At 36.7% G+C, this 18,051-nt stretch overlaps 1 protein-coding gene across 1 annotated transcript in view; it reads right to left on the bottom strand.

Moving 5' to 3' along the window:
* The window catches only part of LOC131682259 (protein takeout-like), a 36,383-nt gene extending 18,646 nt beyond the window's left edge, over positions 1 to 17,737 (bottom strand). The window contains exon 1 of the mRNA XM_058963613.1: positions 17,306 to 17,737. Coding sequence (XP_058819596.1) covers positions 17,306 to 17,417 — 112 coding nt within the window. The 5' untranslated portion in view covers positions 17,418 to 17,737. The remainder of the gene's footprint in view (positions 1 to 17,305) is intronic.
* Between the last annotated feature and the right edge of the window lie 314 nt (positions 17,738 to 18,051).

The following is an 18,051-nucleotide window of genomic DNA, read 5'->3' as shown; positions in this document are numbered from 1 at the left end:
ATTAATTGAGCCATTGCGGAGGTGTTATCGTTTTTGGAATGGGTAGCACGTGGATGCCGTCAATGGTGACCGCGTGTGTACCAAGGAAATTAATTTTATACCACATTCATGGCTGATTGGATGGGAGTTTTATCTGAACTAATATCGTTGTTATCGATTACATCGGTATGCTATATGGAAGTCTATTGGGAGTCAAGTTGATTTGCAGTTTCTATGAAGGAAAATCCTTCCGCATGATTCAGAATCGCTAAAATCGTTGACACGAAACGAAATTCAAACTGTCACGGCGTTCAACATGAACAACGACAACAAAATGATCCATTATCATATCTGACATTTCCTGCTGACTAGCATGTCGCGGTTGAATTAGCTGACGCAATTTGATTGTTCTTCGATCATAGGTTATGCGGGTTGGGGAGAACAAGTCTCGCCAAATACGCAAACCAACATATAGGAACTGCAGAAATCAAGCGTTCAATATAGCTGGAACCTGATGAGCACGTTCATGCCTGTCGGCAACACTTATCTTAATTTGCCTAATGGTACAAATATGCCTTCTTCGCTATACCTTTGTTACGATATCATTGCAGTGGAAATGGAATGTGGAAAACTACTCGTGATCGTCACACTCTATCTGAACTTAAAATTTACAAGTATGGACAATGAACTTGTCCTCTTCATTCGAAATTTTGTAAGCCTATCGATGATTTTGAATTGCAACGTTTGAAAGATTCATGTATACCCTTATGAAATTGATGTGGACGGCAAAAGTTGACATACAAGAAATCGTGCAGAACTTTCGATTGCTTTTTCCATATTTTTCCATATATTCAGAATTTATTAGCTAATAGTCTGGCTCTGTTGGACGCTATGAAAATATTGCAGCATACAGCAAACTTTTCGCATTTTTCCCGAAACCACTTTTTCGAGTGGCCAGAGAGATTCGGATCGTAGTAGCCATGCGCGTTGGTGGTGCGAAAAGTTTTCACTACCGTCAATTTGCGTCTTGTTTGACAGTGAACATTTCAAATTTCGGAAAAATTAATTTGTGATGAAAGTGGTAATATCTTTGGATAAAGACTAAGAGAACGAAGCACATATGTGAGTGACGTACCGCTAAAGGAACAGAATGGTTCCGAAGTGGATGATGGAGTGAAGTTAATGCCCAGTTGGTTCGAAGTATTTTGAACTCCATGCTTGTTTTCGGTAAGTCCGTTCTACTTACATATATTTTACATATTACATCTACCTTTTGTGCGATTGTTCTTCAAATATTATTGTTCATTTGTTTCAATGAGAATTTCCTTAGCGAGAGGATAGTGTTCACCAGTAAGTTGGTCACAGTTGACTTTCTCCTGACAAAATCAGTCTAGATGCAGTGTGGTATTGGGCGACTGGAAGCGGGATTTGATGCCGTGAGAGGAGAAAATTTCTTGCATCCCATAGGTTATTTAATGGCATATTCGTTTTTGACACTGCACTACGCCGATGTAGTCGGTGCTACACTCATTCAAACTTGGGTGTAATCAGTCTATCTCTTTCTTTGCACTACACCGGTGTAGCACCAAGAAAAAACGAAAACGCCATTAGTTTTTTTTTTAAATTTTAATTGTTTAGAGCAGTGAATACTCAGAATATACGAAATAAAATCGTGTAAGAATGGTTTAAAGTTTGTGGAGGAACTGAATCCATATTAACAAAGAAGATTCTTCAGAATTGTACGATAGGAAAACAGTTAAAAAGGATCTGTTACAAGCTGCGAATAAACTATGTCTCACTGAACCAAAACGTACTTGCCATCCATGGGACACGATGTTAATACAATGCTGAAGGATATAAGATCTTTTGGTAAATCTTTTGAATTTATTTTATGATTCCGATTAACTACATATTTTGAGCGATTGGTTTTCTCTTTCCATAAGAGTGGGTAAAGCTGCTGTAATCTAATCTAGCTATATCACTCTCAACGATTTATCAAACTCCCTTCAGATTTAAACCGTCTGTACGGATGTCCTAGTTTCTTCATTCTTTATCTTCAAAATGTTTTTCGCTGGTTCGCTGGAATTTTTTATGAAATGGATAATTTGATTGTCGTATTATTTTGAATCGTCTTCTACATAATTTTGTACGCTAAACTGTTGGCTCGGCCGCTTTAGTGATTGTGACACATAGCATTTGATCCAAAAAACATTATTGACAAGAAAATTGTAAGCGAACGTTTGCAATTTTCCAGGTTCCCTACATGTATTAGCTGTGTATGTATAGACTAGACTAAACTATATTGATTTTAATGACTTTTTCATCGCTTCTTATATTACGAGCGTTTATTCTAAGGAATCGAAAAAAAAATGCTTTTGGTTCTAGGTAAATATTTACTGGAGGCCGATTTCCGACCGCGGACCATTTAAATAAAGACGCAGTGGCGGGGTAATGCTGTATAGTTGCCATCTTGTGATAAAATTATGTTTAGTGTTTCACACTTAGTATTGTAAGCTAAATTTAAAGGTTCTAATTTCATCTCTTCTTTTGCGCTAAGAAAAATCGCTGAAATATGCTTAGTTTTTATGATCTACAGTGGTGTAAAATAATGTGCCCAAAATAATTTAGATTTTTGCAGCGTCCTGATGATCTTGTTAATCATGAAAACTACATAAATGTTAATGTTAAAGTCAAATTGTTATCAAAGCATTCAAGACTCCAAGAAAGTTTTAATCTAATTTCAAAACAGTATGTGACAAATCAATCCCAGGCCCGAGTATCAAGGTGATCCATTTATGATTTCAGATCAACATAATTGCACGACTTCATTTATTTTTGCTGAACTTTAATTTATTTAAATTTTGCCAGTATGTATCCCTTAATATCCGAAGTTTCGAAATCCATAAATATTCGTATATAATGTAATTTTTTTTCGGACCAAATCGACTTACTGAAATCCAGAAGCTCTCCAATTACTAGCTGATAAATCGACTTGTAATGCAGATTTTGTCTATTTTCAAAATTTCACAAACCCATTTTTTATCATTTTTGATGCCTCGGTAGATATGTGAAAAAAATATGATCTCTGAGTTTATTTTAGTACTACCATAATGTAGAAGTAATTGATCGAAAAATTTGGTCGAAATTATTCAATTACATGCTTGCAGCCGAAATTAATGTTCAACTAATATTATATATAAAATCAAAATGAAACAGTGGAGTGGACCATATTGTAAATTTAAAATATTTGGCGGTTCTATAGGGAAGATATCAATGAAAATGGTCATCTTAAGGGAACCTTCTCCTGGATTCGGCAGAAAATCAAGCAATATTTGAGAATTTTTTGCGGCAAAATGAAAAGACATACGAACTTCTGCTTTTGATCTTTTATTCGTTGTTCATCGATAATCAGAAAATGATTTTTTTTGGGAAATTCAAAATGGCGGATTCAAAATGTCGGATCTCGTCGGGCTCTGGTAGTTAACCCAAATTAGAAATTGATATAATTTAATAAAATAGATAAAATGTCCCATGACTTATAGCCAATTTCAATAAATTTAGCTTTAGCTTAAGCTAATAATTTTAATAAATTTAGATGAAGAAGAACAATGGAACGGACGCTAAAGAAAAAAAAAGAAGCAAAATTTGTCTCTTTTTTACTGTAATCATGTTTAAAAATTATAAATAAAAATTTTTTCATGCCAATGTTAGATATAATCCACACAAAAAAGAATATATTTCCAAACGTTTTTTGGATAAAGGAAATCAGATCAATAGACCAAGCCCTATTCTTGCCGTTAGACGAAAAACTATAGTTTTGAGAAAAATGCCATTTTCAAACCGCCATTTTGAATTTTCGAAGAAAAAAAAACATTTTCTAATTATCGATAAATAACGAATGAAAGATCAAAAGCAGAAGTTCGTCTTTTAACTTTTACACAAAAATTCTCAAATATTGCTTTGATTTTCCGCCGAATCCACGAGAAGGTCCCCTTAAATTTTCGCATAAAGTCTTACATAAAATGATTATTACATCGAAAAATAAATCTAGGTTTTTTTAGCTCAATCGGGCATTAAGGGGATGCAGTGTTCGTATATTGATTTTTTAATGTTCGAAAAAAAATCATACATCAAATGATGAAAATCAAAAAAAAGGACGAAATATGTTTGAAAATAGCATGAAACACTAACATCTAGTGTCAAAACATATGAAAACCACAAAAACAAGTTTTATAAAATGTTAGTACCAAGAACTTTGGAAATTTTGATGAAAAATTCGGAAATCAAATTTTTTATTCTAATGTCAAATGATTTCAATATACATGAACCTTCGAGATCTGACCAAAGCAAAAACGTAAGATGGGAAAAATAAAAAAATAAAAGAAATGATCAATAAGGGTGTAGAAAATTGTTTTTGGGGATATGCTTGTTGTAAAAAAGCGTTTCTTTGGAATTGGAAAAACTTTTTGGATTTGTTCTGCTTGGCAGCAGAACAAATCCAAATGTTGGCAAAGGTTTAGGGTTCCAACCAAATCATTGCGAATTTTTTTTTGAAATAAATTGGAACGGATCTTCAAACCAAAGTATTAACTCTAGATTTACCTCAGTTATACAATTAACTAGTGAAACGGGCTTGTATATTATAGCTGTTATGCTGAGCCTTACGCGGTTTCACATTAAAACTGTTTCTACACCAGGTCCGCGCGCAAAAAATTCTCCAGGGGAGGGCTTCGATTTTTTACGTTTCTCATAAAAGTAAGGTATAAAAACCTCAAACTTTGAATATTTTTGTCCGAAGCCTGGAGGACCGAGTTTTGTGTACCATCTGACTCAGCTCAACAAATTAGGTAAACGTCTGCTATCGATAAGGAATCATCAACAGACACCGCCGCCTGCTGGCTAGTGGTACTTTCGAATTGGTTTGTAGTAGTTAAGCCTACCGACTAAACCTAAACCGCTTGTATCTCGCAATCGCCGCCGTCCGGGGCAACCGTTAGGTACTACTTCGGTAGAAATTGTATTCTACTCTCTTTGTTTTGTGTTAATCCTTCATGGTTTATTCCATTGCGACATTTTCTTGTTTGTTGTCTCGGTAAATCGGACCTGCTCAAGTCTTCTGCATATCTCGTCACCTGTTGAGACACGAAATAACCCTGAAGTATCGACCATAATGGTTTACATCTCTTTATAACCATCTTCGCAGGGTTTCTTATCCTTCTTGCTGCTACTCTTTCCTATTTATCTGTTAGCTGGTGCTGAGAGTTCTTCGGCGGCGGTATTTCTCCCGATACCGATACCCATTTTCGCGAGCCACAACGGCCGATTCTCATGCCCGCTTTCGCTGCTTGTTTTCATACCTCGGGATAGCCTGTCTCGATCTGCGTGGACAGACCAGCTATGTCGTAGTGCAACAGTTGGTCGGACTTGCCACGCAGCCTAGCATTACTTTCTGATACCTCTATCGTCTTGCTCATTTCGAACCATCTGATGGAACCTGTGTTTTCGAGATGCTCCTAGTTGTGCCTTACACCTCCGGTATATCCGCATACACTGTTGTAATCAGAAATGTATTTTTATAACGATTACCACACTCCCCATAGATAGATTTTTACCAACATGAACTAAAATTTGGTTGTACGAGTACAGGGCTGATATTTTGCTGGTAGGCAAAGCTTACTAGGGTCCTTCGAATGCCGAATAGTAACTTGTTTTCCATATCTGATATCGCATATAATATATATTTGTACAGCTCCCAAGCCCAGTTCGTTAGGAATATTCGTTGGTTAAAAGCTTTTCCAACTCCAAAGAAACACTTTTTTTTGCAACAATTTTTGCATTCTTCTTTACCATTTCTTTTCTATTTTTCTTTTTAAAATCTTACTATTTTCTTTTGACATTGACTTTGATTCTCGTACACTCTGAAATCATTTGACATTGCAATATTGTCACTTTTTTTAATTTGTTTTTTTTTGCGGGTTTCGTGTGTTTTGACACTAGATGTTGATGTTTCATGCTATTTTTAGACCTATTCCGCCGAAAATTTATTTCCGATTTTCAACAGTTGGATTTTTTCGAATATTAAAAAATTAATATTTGAATACTGCTACCTCTTAATGATGTCCGATTGAGCTAAAAAATTTAATAGATTCCTTTTTTGTTGTAATAAGCATTTCATATAAGTCGTTGTGCGAAAATTTAAGATTAAGATTTTTATTGATATCTTTCACCCTAGTTCTCCATACATACTTAGGTTTTATACTGTGAAGCCCCGTTCCAATTATCCAAATATCTAAATATCCAAATACACCCAGGTTTTTTTACGCGGGGGATACGTACCGCGTAAAAAAACCGCGTTAATTGGAAAATCTACGTAAAAAAAACGCGTTAATTCGAAAATCCGCGTAAAAAATACTCACAGCGAAAGACTTAGAATATTTTTAGAAGATTTTTTTTGCACGGATTTCGCAATTAATGCGGTTTTTGTAAAAATATTCTAAGTCCTTTCGAATACAAAAGACCTCAAAGATTTTCGGAAAGATGGAAGAGACGGGTCTGCAAGACTCCTTATGGCCCACACCCCAACAATATGGGTATTTTCGGAATGGTCTTGACGAGTAGGTGCCAAAAATGAAAAATTGATTTTGAGCGCCATTTTCAAATCCCAGATTGCGACTTCCGGCTTAGCGAGATTCTCTACAACTCAATCAACATGAGTATTTTCGGAATGGTTTAGACGAGTAGCAGACAAACGTCGATGTTTGGCGTCATTTTAAAATTCTAGATGGCAATCATCTAAATCACCCTCAAATATAAGCTCTAATCATAAACCAGCAAAATGCAAAATATTTTTATGTGTTCATCCAGAAGAATGCGGTGAGAATGGAAGAGAGAGTAGAAAGAGACATATGTGGTGTGAGTTGGGGGTTTGAATTTATTCAAATTAAACATATTGCTTAAATTTAAGTAAATTCAACTGTTTAATTAAAACTTTTTGTACTACAACTTCAACTTCCAAAAATACCCATATTGATTGGGTTATAGCGAATTTCGCTAAATTGGAAATCGCCATCTTGGATTTAAAAATGGCGTCAAAAATCAATTTTTGGAACCTACTCGTTAAGATCATTCCAAAAATACTCATATTGACTGGGTTATAGTGAATGTGGCACCGTATGCACCAGTTTATCTCTGCAAGTAAAAATTATAAAGACAATTTTATTGCCTACAACTTTGTCGAAGACTGCAAATAAATCTAGCTGCCTTAGGAGAAGTTATTAAACGTTTAATAAAGTGCTATCTGAGCCCGTTTTCCACGGGGCCTAACAACTCTTGGGCTATGAATCGCTTACTACCGCATACCGCAAAAATAGAACGTTTGCGGTGGGCTGGACACGTCGTAAGAATGTCAGACGACGACCCGGTGAAGATGATTCTTGAGGGCGGCCCTACAGAAGATGGGGCGCACAGCGAGCACGGTGGATCTACCAGATAGAGGACGACCTGCGGACCCTTCGAAGACTGCGAGGCTGGCGACAAGCAGCAATGGACCGAGTGGAGTGGAGACGGCTTCTGTATACAGCAAGAGACAACAAGGCTCTAGCCTGAACGGTAAGTAAGTGATTCCTAGTCCAAGAGCTGTTAGGCCACGTGGAAAACAGTCTCAGATAGCACTTTATTAAACGTTTAATAACTTCTCCTAAGGCAGCTAGATTTATTTGCAGTCTTCAACAAAGTTGTAGGCAATAAAATTGTCTTTCTAATTTTTACTTGCAGAGATAAACTGGTGCATACAGTGCCACCTAGCGGTGGAGATGAAACTTAGTCTGCTTTCTCTGTGTAAATTGTCAAAAATCTCATACAGACTTTTGGCGAGACTAGGAGTAGACACAAATTTCTGGGAAGCCTACAATAGCTGTCATTACGGATGGAGGCCCTGCATATTCCCTCAGCCTCGAACAGCTGAAATCAACTCGTCATGAATAGAGCTTCCATTTCCCGACGGGCTTCAGCTTCCCGGGATTTGGGAAATAAATAAAAAATTTCCCGGGAAAATCCCCGCATCCCGGGAATACATAAGAATAAAAAATGAATGACATGTTTCCTTAAAAATAAAAGAACAAATTAAGAAGTTTTCAAACCTGATTAATCGCATGTATATCTGTCAGAAAAAAAGTTGCCAGAAGATGTCGTTTTTGACGGACTATACAGCATTGAATCATTTGATAACTCGTCACTCAGTTTATACAATATCAATGATTTTTCTTAGATCAACATTGGATAACTTTAATTCTGGTAACCACGATTACGATTGCGACGATATCCCGAACGTAGCTACTGGAGTTACTGTCCAAAATTGGAATTCGTTGAAGAACATTTTGATGGGATGGGATCAATTTAATGCAAAGCATCTTTGGTTACCTTGGATGAACTGTTTCAGCGGCTACAGGGTAGTGTGCGATCAAGTGAAAAGACGTGATATATCGAATCTGTTCCCGGCACAGTTGGATCATCATCACTACGAATTAAGATTCAATCAAATTTAAAGCGGATAATGGACAAACTACGCAGCGATGGGTGAAGTCCTGTTCGGAGCGAGTATCCGAATTGCTTTGTCTTCAAAAACATTGCATCCTTGAAAGCGACATTGAAAGATTTTGGATGTGCAGGATTGTGGACAGATACGGCGTTCTGTACTTCTTTTCATACAAATTTAAATATCCCGGAATGCAAAATTGTATACGTGGGTCATTCCACGCAAAGTGATCAAGGCACGTGTATTTGAGCTTCACGGATTGGAACCAAATTTGGAGGAATTGTTCATCTAGGGCCAATATACAACAACCTATTTTTTTGTGTCAAATGAACCAACTCTCGGGCCATGACAGATTTCCAAAACCCTTGATTTTCTTTTGATTATATCTGCGGTTCTATTTACCCAAACCGCAAGATGTTTTTTGAACAAAATTATTCAAGGAGTCTAGAAAAAATATAAATTTTTGGCAACAGTGCTGCCAAAAATGCAATTTTTTAGTTTAATATTAAATGTTGATTTTGCTCTCAAAGCATGTATTTTAATTTTGAAAATTCTAATGCCATCGTGTTCCTCAGATATTTTTACATAAAAAACACTTATAATCTCAATATAATTTGAGCGCATCCTGAATACTCTATGAACAATTTTCTTCAAAAACTATCTTGCGGTTTGATTCTAGAGTAAATAGAATCTGAAATATGATCAAAAGAAAATCAAGGGTTTTGGAAATTTGTCAAAACGGGGGGTGCTCCCATGGCTCGAGGGGTGGTTCGATTGACACAAAATTTCGGGTTTTTATATATTGGCCCTAGATGAATAATTCTTCTAAATTTGGTTCAAATCAGTGAAGGTCGCAAATTTGCTACTTTTTTTTATCACTTCGCTTGGAATGACCAATGTATAATTCATATAATAAAATTGATATAGCAATTCCAGTATAACGCATTGAACGAAACGTGCATTTGATGGACGGAGCAAATAGCGTTTGCGTTAAGCACGATATCTTTACAAACCATTCCAATTGTTGAAACTAAAACTAATCGATTTTTTAAAGAAATCAGCCCAATTTCCGTAACTAATCTCTATTTGCAAACACTTTTATTGAAGATCTATATTAAAATCAGAGCCGTAGCGCGATCTTCTGGCGCCCTTGGCGAAGTCTCAGTTTTCCCCTTTGGTGTTTACTTTGGCTTTATTTTTCAGTTCAACCTTCAAACAATGCTTTGTGTAAATGTAAATGACCTGCCCCTACTTCATCCATGTTTGACTATCGTTCATTTTACATAAACACCAGTCACAATTCTTTTACTGTATATTTATTAAATCAGTTGACGCTAACCGAACACACCTCAACGGCATTTTCACTACGAAAAAAGTCTCTTTACAAAATTTTAGCTAAGCTAGCCAGCTTAGCTTTAGCTTTAACTATACTGAGGAGACCATTTTAGGAACATTGAACTGGTTAGTGGATTTTTGATTAGGGTGCATATCATTAGATTTGAATTACCAAGCCAAGGGTCGTTACGTCATTCCGATTATAATCCAGGCAGCACCCATCCAGCTCTTTGCACAAGTAAGTGAACCAAAGATGCGTTTATGATCTATCGCTGATTAAGTTTTTCATAGCTTGTTTTAGTTTCAAAGAAAATAAGTCATATATCGAATAAAGATAGATGACCACATTATTACTTTATTCAGATTTGTCTGTCAAATTATATCCCATGATCTCTATCTCTTCCTTCATATCCTACAGTTTTCACTTTGCATCTGGCTCTAGGCCCGCGCATAGATGAACTTACCAGAAATGACCCAAATTATCCTAAAATGGTTGACGAACAAGATTCGTCATCAACGACTCCGAGTTTCCATTTCAAATTAAACACATTGAACTGGGTTTGACCGTATCCGATCTTCTTGCGGATTCGCGAAGTATTCTGATATTCCGCAAAACGCCGAAATATTCAGATGTGCCTGATATCTCGAAACTTTTGTGATATTTTGTCAAAAGCAAACAAATGACGACAAGACTTTTAAGAAGAACTAATGCGTTTACATGCCCGCTAACAAAGTTGAGATCGGTAGTTTTGTAGTTATAGATTCGAACATGGCATGCGGGATTTACTGAAGGACGGGGTTGGCTGTTTAAAAGACCCCTTGCTCCAGTGAGCGAATATTTTGCATGACAATTGCACTGGGCGGAACAAATTAGTGTGTTCTAGTGTCGGTTGACCTTTGGCGAGTTGCATCTTCTTCGACAAGAATCGCCTGTATAATCGGTTGCTTGTGCAGCGCGTCATGCATGCAGTATTGCACAAATTACAAGCAAATGGGTCTTTGTAGCAATATTATTTTCTCTCTTGAAAGGCCGTCAATATACCAGCAAAAGAAGGCTCTGCCACAAATCCGAAGCAAACAGCACCTGGTCTTAGACATTTGAGAAAAAAATGAAGAGTTTCCAACGCTTCCAGAAACGAAAATCTAATGTGATATTTCAACCAGAGATTCAACTTAGTGCAGGATTGGTTTGACCTAGGTTGGCGGGTCCCAACTTTGTTATATTGCGGAACTCTTTGCAACATCGAGGAAACTACAATTTTTACGGTACGGCATGGGGTTATCTTGTCGATGATAATTAATCTAGCTTACTCAACGATCCTTGCTACAGCTTTTAAAAGGCGGCCTGCTTTGCTGCCCATTAGGGTGGGACAAAAATTAGATTCCAGCTCCGAGCAACTTTTTAGGTACCATTTGGGTCCTAGAACAACTGTGCAAATTCTTAGCTCGATCGGATAACTATATTTGTGCGCCCACTGTTTAAAGTTTACATTGGATTTTGTATGGGAAAATTAACTTTTACAAAATAATTCCTCCAGGAGTCGCCCATTACTTCCTAAAAATAAATCGTTATGTGACTTTTAAAGGAAATTTAACAAAGAAGCAAAGTCTAGAAAATCACAAAACGATCTGACGCTTGAGAAAAAAGTTATTAAGCAGAAACCGATTGATGCTCTGACGATTAATAAAATATTCATTTTTTCTAGCACCACTGCTGTTGGTTGTTCAATCATACGCAATTTTGTTTTAATCCTCTCTTAATGTGTCTAAATCGTTTATCTACACTATTTGGCCACTTCGCAAGGTTCTGAGGGATAAATTGAGGCTTCTTTTGTACACAATAAGAGAAAGTTAAAAAATTTTGTATATAATTAGACCGTCAGAAGCAGTGATGCTACGAACGTGAAATTTTCATCAATCTTCAGGGCATCAATCGGTTTTGGCTTAATAACTTTTTCCACAAGCATCAGATCGTTCTGCAGTCTTCAAGACTTTGTTTCCTGGACAAATTTCCTATAAAAATCAGACATATATTTATTTTTAGGAGGAAACGGGCGACTCTTGGAAGAATTAATTTGCAAAAGACAATTTCCCCATACGAATTCCCATGTAAACTTTTAACCGCGGGCGCAAAAATATAGTTTCACCGATTGAGCTGAAAATTTGCAGAGTTATTCTACGAGCTAAATGGGACTCAAAAAGTTACTCGGAGCTAAATTTTATTTTTTTCATATAGCCATGGCCCACTCTACTGCCCATGACCACATTTCCGTTCCACTTGTTTTTTATGAAACTGAGAAAACGAGCGGAAAAAGTTTGCAATAATTTTCGCTGTTTTTGTTGAAATTAGAAGCCTTTGTCTTGTTCGTTGTTTATTCTGGACTAACAGGACCGTAGCGTAGTCTTCTGGAGCCTTTTTGCCTTTTTAGAGTCTCAGTTATGTGCCTTTTTGCTGTCTACTTTAGCTCTCTTTATCAGTTCGGCTTTCAAACGATAATTTGCTGACTTATTTTATGATTTAGCCTCTCTTATTTTAGAAAGTAGACCAAGGTTTTAGCGCCCCCGTAAGATTGGCGCCCTTGGCGGAGGCCAACCTGGCCAACCGCACGCTACAGCTCTGATTAAAATAAGAAAAAAACTATTTAAAAATCCATAAATTGGTTCATCGGTTGCGGATATATCATGCGAGCTACTAACACTGCTGTAAAGAAATACTTAGCGGTAATAATTGAATTTGTCGATTTTGGCACGAAAACATGAACTTTTTACAGCAAAGACTTGCGTAAGCTTTGGACACTATACCTTAAAAATCACAAAAAATATCTTCATATTACCGAGTTCAAAGATATATCGCCCATTGATTTGCGAAAATCTGTAAAATTTACCATTTTTACTCACTCCAAGTGTTCGCTGGGCGAGATATTGCTTGCAGAATTTTTATGGAATAAGTAGAAAAATTCTTTTCCCGGGATTACCGAATCCCGAGAATGAGAAAACACAATTTCCCGGGATTTGGGAATCCCGCAAAAGCCAAAAATCTCGGGATTCCCAAATTCCCCGGATGGAACCTCTAGTCAAGAAGTTAAGCTCACACAAAACGAGACCCATATTCCTGAAGTGCACCTTTAAACAAGAGTGCACATTAGAGTGGGACATGGTTATATGAAAAAAATAAAATTTGGCTCCGAGTAACTTTTTGAGTCCCATTTAGCTCCCAGAAGAACTCTACAAATTTTCAGCTCGATCGGTGAAACTATATTTTTGCGCCCGCGGTTTAAAGTTTACATGGGATTTCGTATGGGGAAATTGTCTTCTGCAAATTAATTCTTCCAAGAGTTGCCCCTTACCTCCTAAAAATAAATAGATGTCTTATTTTTATAGAAAATTTGTCCAGGAAACAAAGTCTAGAAGACTGCAGAACGATTTGATGCTTGTGGAAAAAGTTATTAAACAAAAACCGATTGATGTTTTGAAGATTGCTGAAAATTTCACTTTTCATAGCATCACTGCTTCTGACAGTCTAATTATATACAAAAAATTTCAACTTTCTTTTCTTATGTACAAAAGAAGCCTCAATTTATTTCTCCAAACCTTGCGAAGTGGCCAAATAGTATAGATAAACGATTTAGACACATTAAGGGAGGATTAAAACAAAATTGCGTATAATTGGACAACCAACAGCAGCGGTGCTAGAAAAAATTAATATTTTATCAATCGTCAGAGCATCAATCAGTTTCTGCTTAATAACTTTTTTTCTCAAGCGTCAGATCGTTTTGTGGTTTTCGAGACTTTGTTTCTTTGTTAAATTTCCTTTAAAAGTGATTTAACGATTTATTTTTAGGAAGTAATGGGCGACTCCTGGAGGAATTATTTTGTAAAAGTTGATTTTGCCATACAAAATCCCATGTAAACTTTAAACAGTGGGCGCGAAAATATAGTTTCACCGATCGAGCTAAGAATTTGCACAGTTGTTCTAGGACCCAAATGGTACCTAAAAAGTTGCTCGGAGCTGGAATCTAATTTTTGTCCCACCCTAGTGCACATGCTCAAATCGCTTGTGCGAACAGGGAAACAGCTAAATGGTAACAGGACATCACACCTGTGAAAAGCCACTAAGCTAATTGGAGGCTGGTGAAGCTACTCAGATTCCAAATCAGGCACTTTACATTGAATATTTTGCCGACAGCATCGGCTGGTGCAGAACCAAAATAACACAGTAGTTCAGAGGCAATGGTCAGTTATTTTCGCCCGCGTCCCTTATCACCTATTCTTATTAGGTGTTTTCATCAACAGTGCTATCTTTGAAAACAAGCCACCTTGGTTATGCAAATATTTTCCCGTTCTTATTTTATTGCAAATAAGTCATTCTATTATTTTCAAAATTGTACATATTTTGTCGTATGTAGTTTTAAATGTTCGTTAATTTGGTAGCATTGTAAGGGAACACGTATCCGCTGGGAGATGCTAATCGAACTGACATATATTTGGACTGACCAAACTAATTTCTAGGATTGATTTGTGTTTCTTTGACCAACCACGAAACTAATCCACAGGGTATTCAATGTGCATAGGAAAAACGCATGGTCTAGTCTGAGTGAAATGATGACTTTAATCATGTATAACGTTTTGAATTTGACAATTCGCCGGAAGGATCGAAAACCAGTTATTAATTGCCATGTAAATCATATTTCATAAACTAAATGCTGTGCTAAATGGCGACAAAATCACCTCTTTATTTCTTGCATCTTCTGCAAAAACAAGATCTCTCTATACTTCGTCTCCTGTATCTTTAATACTTTCTAGTTTTTGTACTAAATTAGTAAATTGTTCAATAAACATATGGCGGTTGGTTCTGGTTGGTAATCGAGTGACTGGCATGGGCTATCTCTACTATGCCTCTGTAGTAAATTAGTAGCTTTACTCTGATCATTCTTCTTTTCTATTCGTGATAGACCTACTTGCCTTTTCTCTCTAGTACAGGTCGGACTCGATTATCCGGGGATTTCAAAAAAATCTCACACCGGATAATCGAATCAAACTTTTTTGTGTGTTATTTTATGAATTTAAGCTTCATTCGTGGAGAAATAGAGAATAAAAGGGTAGATTTTCCCATCATGGTAAATGTAAATGTATTTTGGCCCTAGTCGTATTTCTATAATTGCAAGATGTGATTTGTATTTTCAGTTTGTTTTCTTTTATTATTTATATTGGTATCGATTTAACGGTACGTATCAGTTGTTTATAGCTATTTGTTTAAGAATTTTTTAATTTTTTTAGCTTTCTTTGCTACCCTAAATCGTTTCTAGTGACTGCCGGGTCTCTTATCAGAATCTTGTTAACCCTTTCTTGACCAACATTCTTCATCTGCGTATATGGTTCCAAAACTATTTTTAGAACTGTTGGTGCCATGAAACGCGAAAAACCTGGTTTAATAAAGAGAGGTATTTTGCAGTGATAGAAGCTGCTCAAAATTTACCTTCTGATCTAATTCAATTACATGAAAAATGTAGATGAAGCCAGTCAAAATTAGAAAATTTTATCAGTTTTTAATAATATTGCCAGGCTACGAAAATATTCCAAAATTTCATTTTTACCATTAACAGAAACTATACCTGGCAGCTTTAGCGGAACCCAATCAGACTAATTGTAATAACTTTTGTGCTAATGATAATATTTATAACTCACGCGAGAAGAAGCTTATCCGATGTCCAACTTTTCCGAGATATGATGATTCGCAAAATTCTCCATCTCCACAAATAGCGTGAGAATGATTTTTCAGATAAAATTTATTTGTCGTTTTCCTTCTCACCGCAGAAGGCGATAAAATTTTAATTTCGTGGAAATCAAAAAAAAAACTTCAAAAAATACACTTAATTACAAAGAAAAGCGGCAAAGAAGTATGACAGACTTGTTTTTTCGTGTTGTGAAATAACAACAGCAAAGCAGCGAGCGCAAAAAGGATACCGTGATAAACTCATTTACTCATTCTCTGGCTGTTTTATTTATCCGGATAAATAACACGTTGTATTTATCCGGAGAAATTGTGTGAGTGCCAATAACTTTTCGTGTGAAAATGTGAGTTTTTATTGTCGCAGAAGCAAACTATCCGGGCGCATTTACTCATATGAGCGATCAATGAAATGCCTGGAGAAGAGCAATATTATGTCAAACAGCAACTCTGAGCAGGATATCATCCATTAGAGTTTTACACCGGATTTAATTGAAAATAAGAACATGATTCTATTAGCTTGTTAAACAAATCAGAATCTTCAGCAGAATTCTATCTTGAGAAGAATTCCACCAGACCTCTAAAAAGTTTTTTCCAGAATCCTGCATCAAAATTAAAAAACCGTAGAAATGCGGATAAGAATTCAATCGAAATTCTGAAATATATGCCATTGGAATGCTAAGAAAACTTCATCAGAATCCTGGAAACTATCCAAACAGAATCCTGACAAGCACGTCTTCAATATTCGAAAATAGTGTCAGAAACCTATGGAGCCAAATAGATATGTGTATTACGAGAAAATGTACTCTTAGCTTAAAATTAAAAAGTTTGGCAACACTGCCGTTAAAAACTAGTATTTTTCCTAGATTCCTTGAACAAATCGTTCATAAATCATCCCACTGATTGATTCTAGTACAAACAGTTACAGATACATAATCCGAAGAAAAATATTTTTGTGTTCATTCGACCGAGGGGTGCCTCAAACGACACAATAATTTAGATTATTATACATTAGCTATAGATGAACGATATCTTCAAAATTGGCGCCAATCCGTGAAGGTCGATTCCAAGTTTTGTTTTTTTGTCAGTTTGCATGGAATAACCCCGATATAAGCTATTTTTGAGGCTGGCGAAAATTCGAGATGAGATTAACCCTGGATCCCCCATTCCTCGAAAAAAAAGTTCTATTGACTGAAATGATCGAATTAGCACTATTATCAGACATTCTAGTTGATTTTGATTTTTTTTTTTCGAAGCACCCGGATAATCGAATCATTTTCCCCGGATAACCGAATCACGGTAATCGAATCTCCGGATAACGACGAGTCCGACCTGTAGTTGGAATAATAATAAAGTAAACTTGTGGAATCTAACTAATTAAGGTAAATATGGGAATATTTTTGTCTACGTTATCATTTGATAACTTTTAATCATAAATGTATACGCCCTTGATTTTTAATCATTTAATTTGTCGTTAATAGTATTAAAATTAAATTAAATTGTTAGAAGAAATCCAAAAAAATCTTATTTAATAAAAACTTTAATATCCATAAATCTCTTAAGAATTCCGATCAAGAACACACCTGCATTTATCAATACCAAATGTCATATTGAATCGACACAAATTCCGTTAGACTAAGATAGGTTCTATGCAGCGGCCCTACTTCATTCGAAGGCAATAATTACCGCTATTTGCAAATTACGAATAATCAAATCACTGAAGTACTTACGTAATTTTCCATGGACAGCGTCCATTCTCAGTATAACTCCGATCACTATAAATGCGATGATTGATTTCATATTGCAAGCCTTATCTTCCCCGTTCGCCTTTTTCCAACGCATACACTTGTTCCTGTTTTCAGTTTGTTCAACTTTCACGGCACACCGTTGACCGTGAACTTCCCGATCCTTCTGAAAAAACACTTTTCTTTCCACGACCTTTCTTGCCTTTTTATTTTCTCACGATGTCTGTTTGTTCTCCACCCGGTTATCCTTGATAGCAAAAACCGTTGCCCGAGAATCACAAAGACACAAAGGATCCGTCCACTGAACCGAACCACCCCAATCAACCAAAGCTACGGTGGAACTACGAATCTAGGAAATTCCTCAACCGCAACTCCGACTAGCAGAACCGAAGCCGACTGTTTTGATCATTGTGCAATCGGGCGCCTTTTATAGAATGTGTCCGGCGCTGTGGCTTCTGGTCTTCTGGCTTTGGATGATTACATTGGTGCGATCGTGTATGCGTGCGTACGCAGATGGGCGATCGTGTGCGAGCAGGTGCCGTCGTCGTCGTCGCTGCCACTTTAGGTAGTAGGTACTCGAAATCGATGCGCGTCGACTCAGCCCATAGTGCGCGGGTATGTCACACCGAAGCAGCCAAACAAGAACGTAAGCACAGCGCCGGACTTGACGAGCGCAGACAAACAAACAGAATCGTGCTTTGTCGAGCCGCGTCAGAATGCCGCCGCCTGCC

This window comes from Topomyia yanbarensis, chromosome 2 (genome assembly GCF_030247195.1).
Source record: "Topomyia yanbarensis strain Yona2022 chromosome 2, ASM3024719v1, whole genome shotgun sequence".
Lineage (NCBI taxonomy): Eukaryota > Metazoa > Arthropoda > Insecta > Diptera > Culicidae > Topomyia > Topomyia yanbarensis.
Note: the sequence above shows the minus strand (reverse complement) of the source record. Positions and strands in the feature narration are given on the sequence as shown.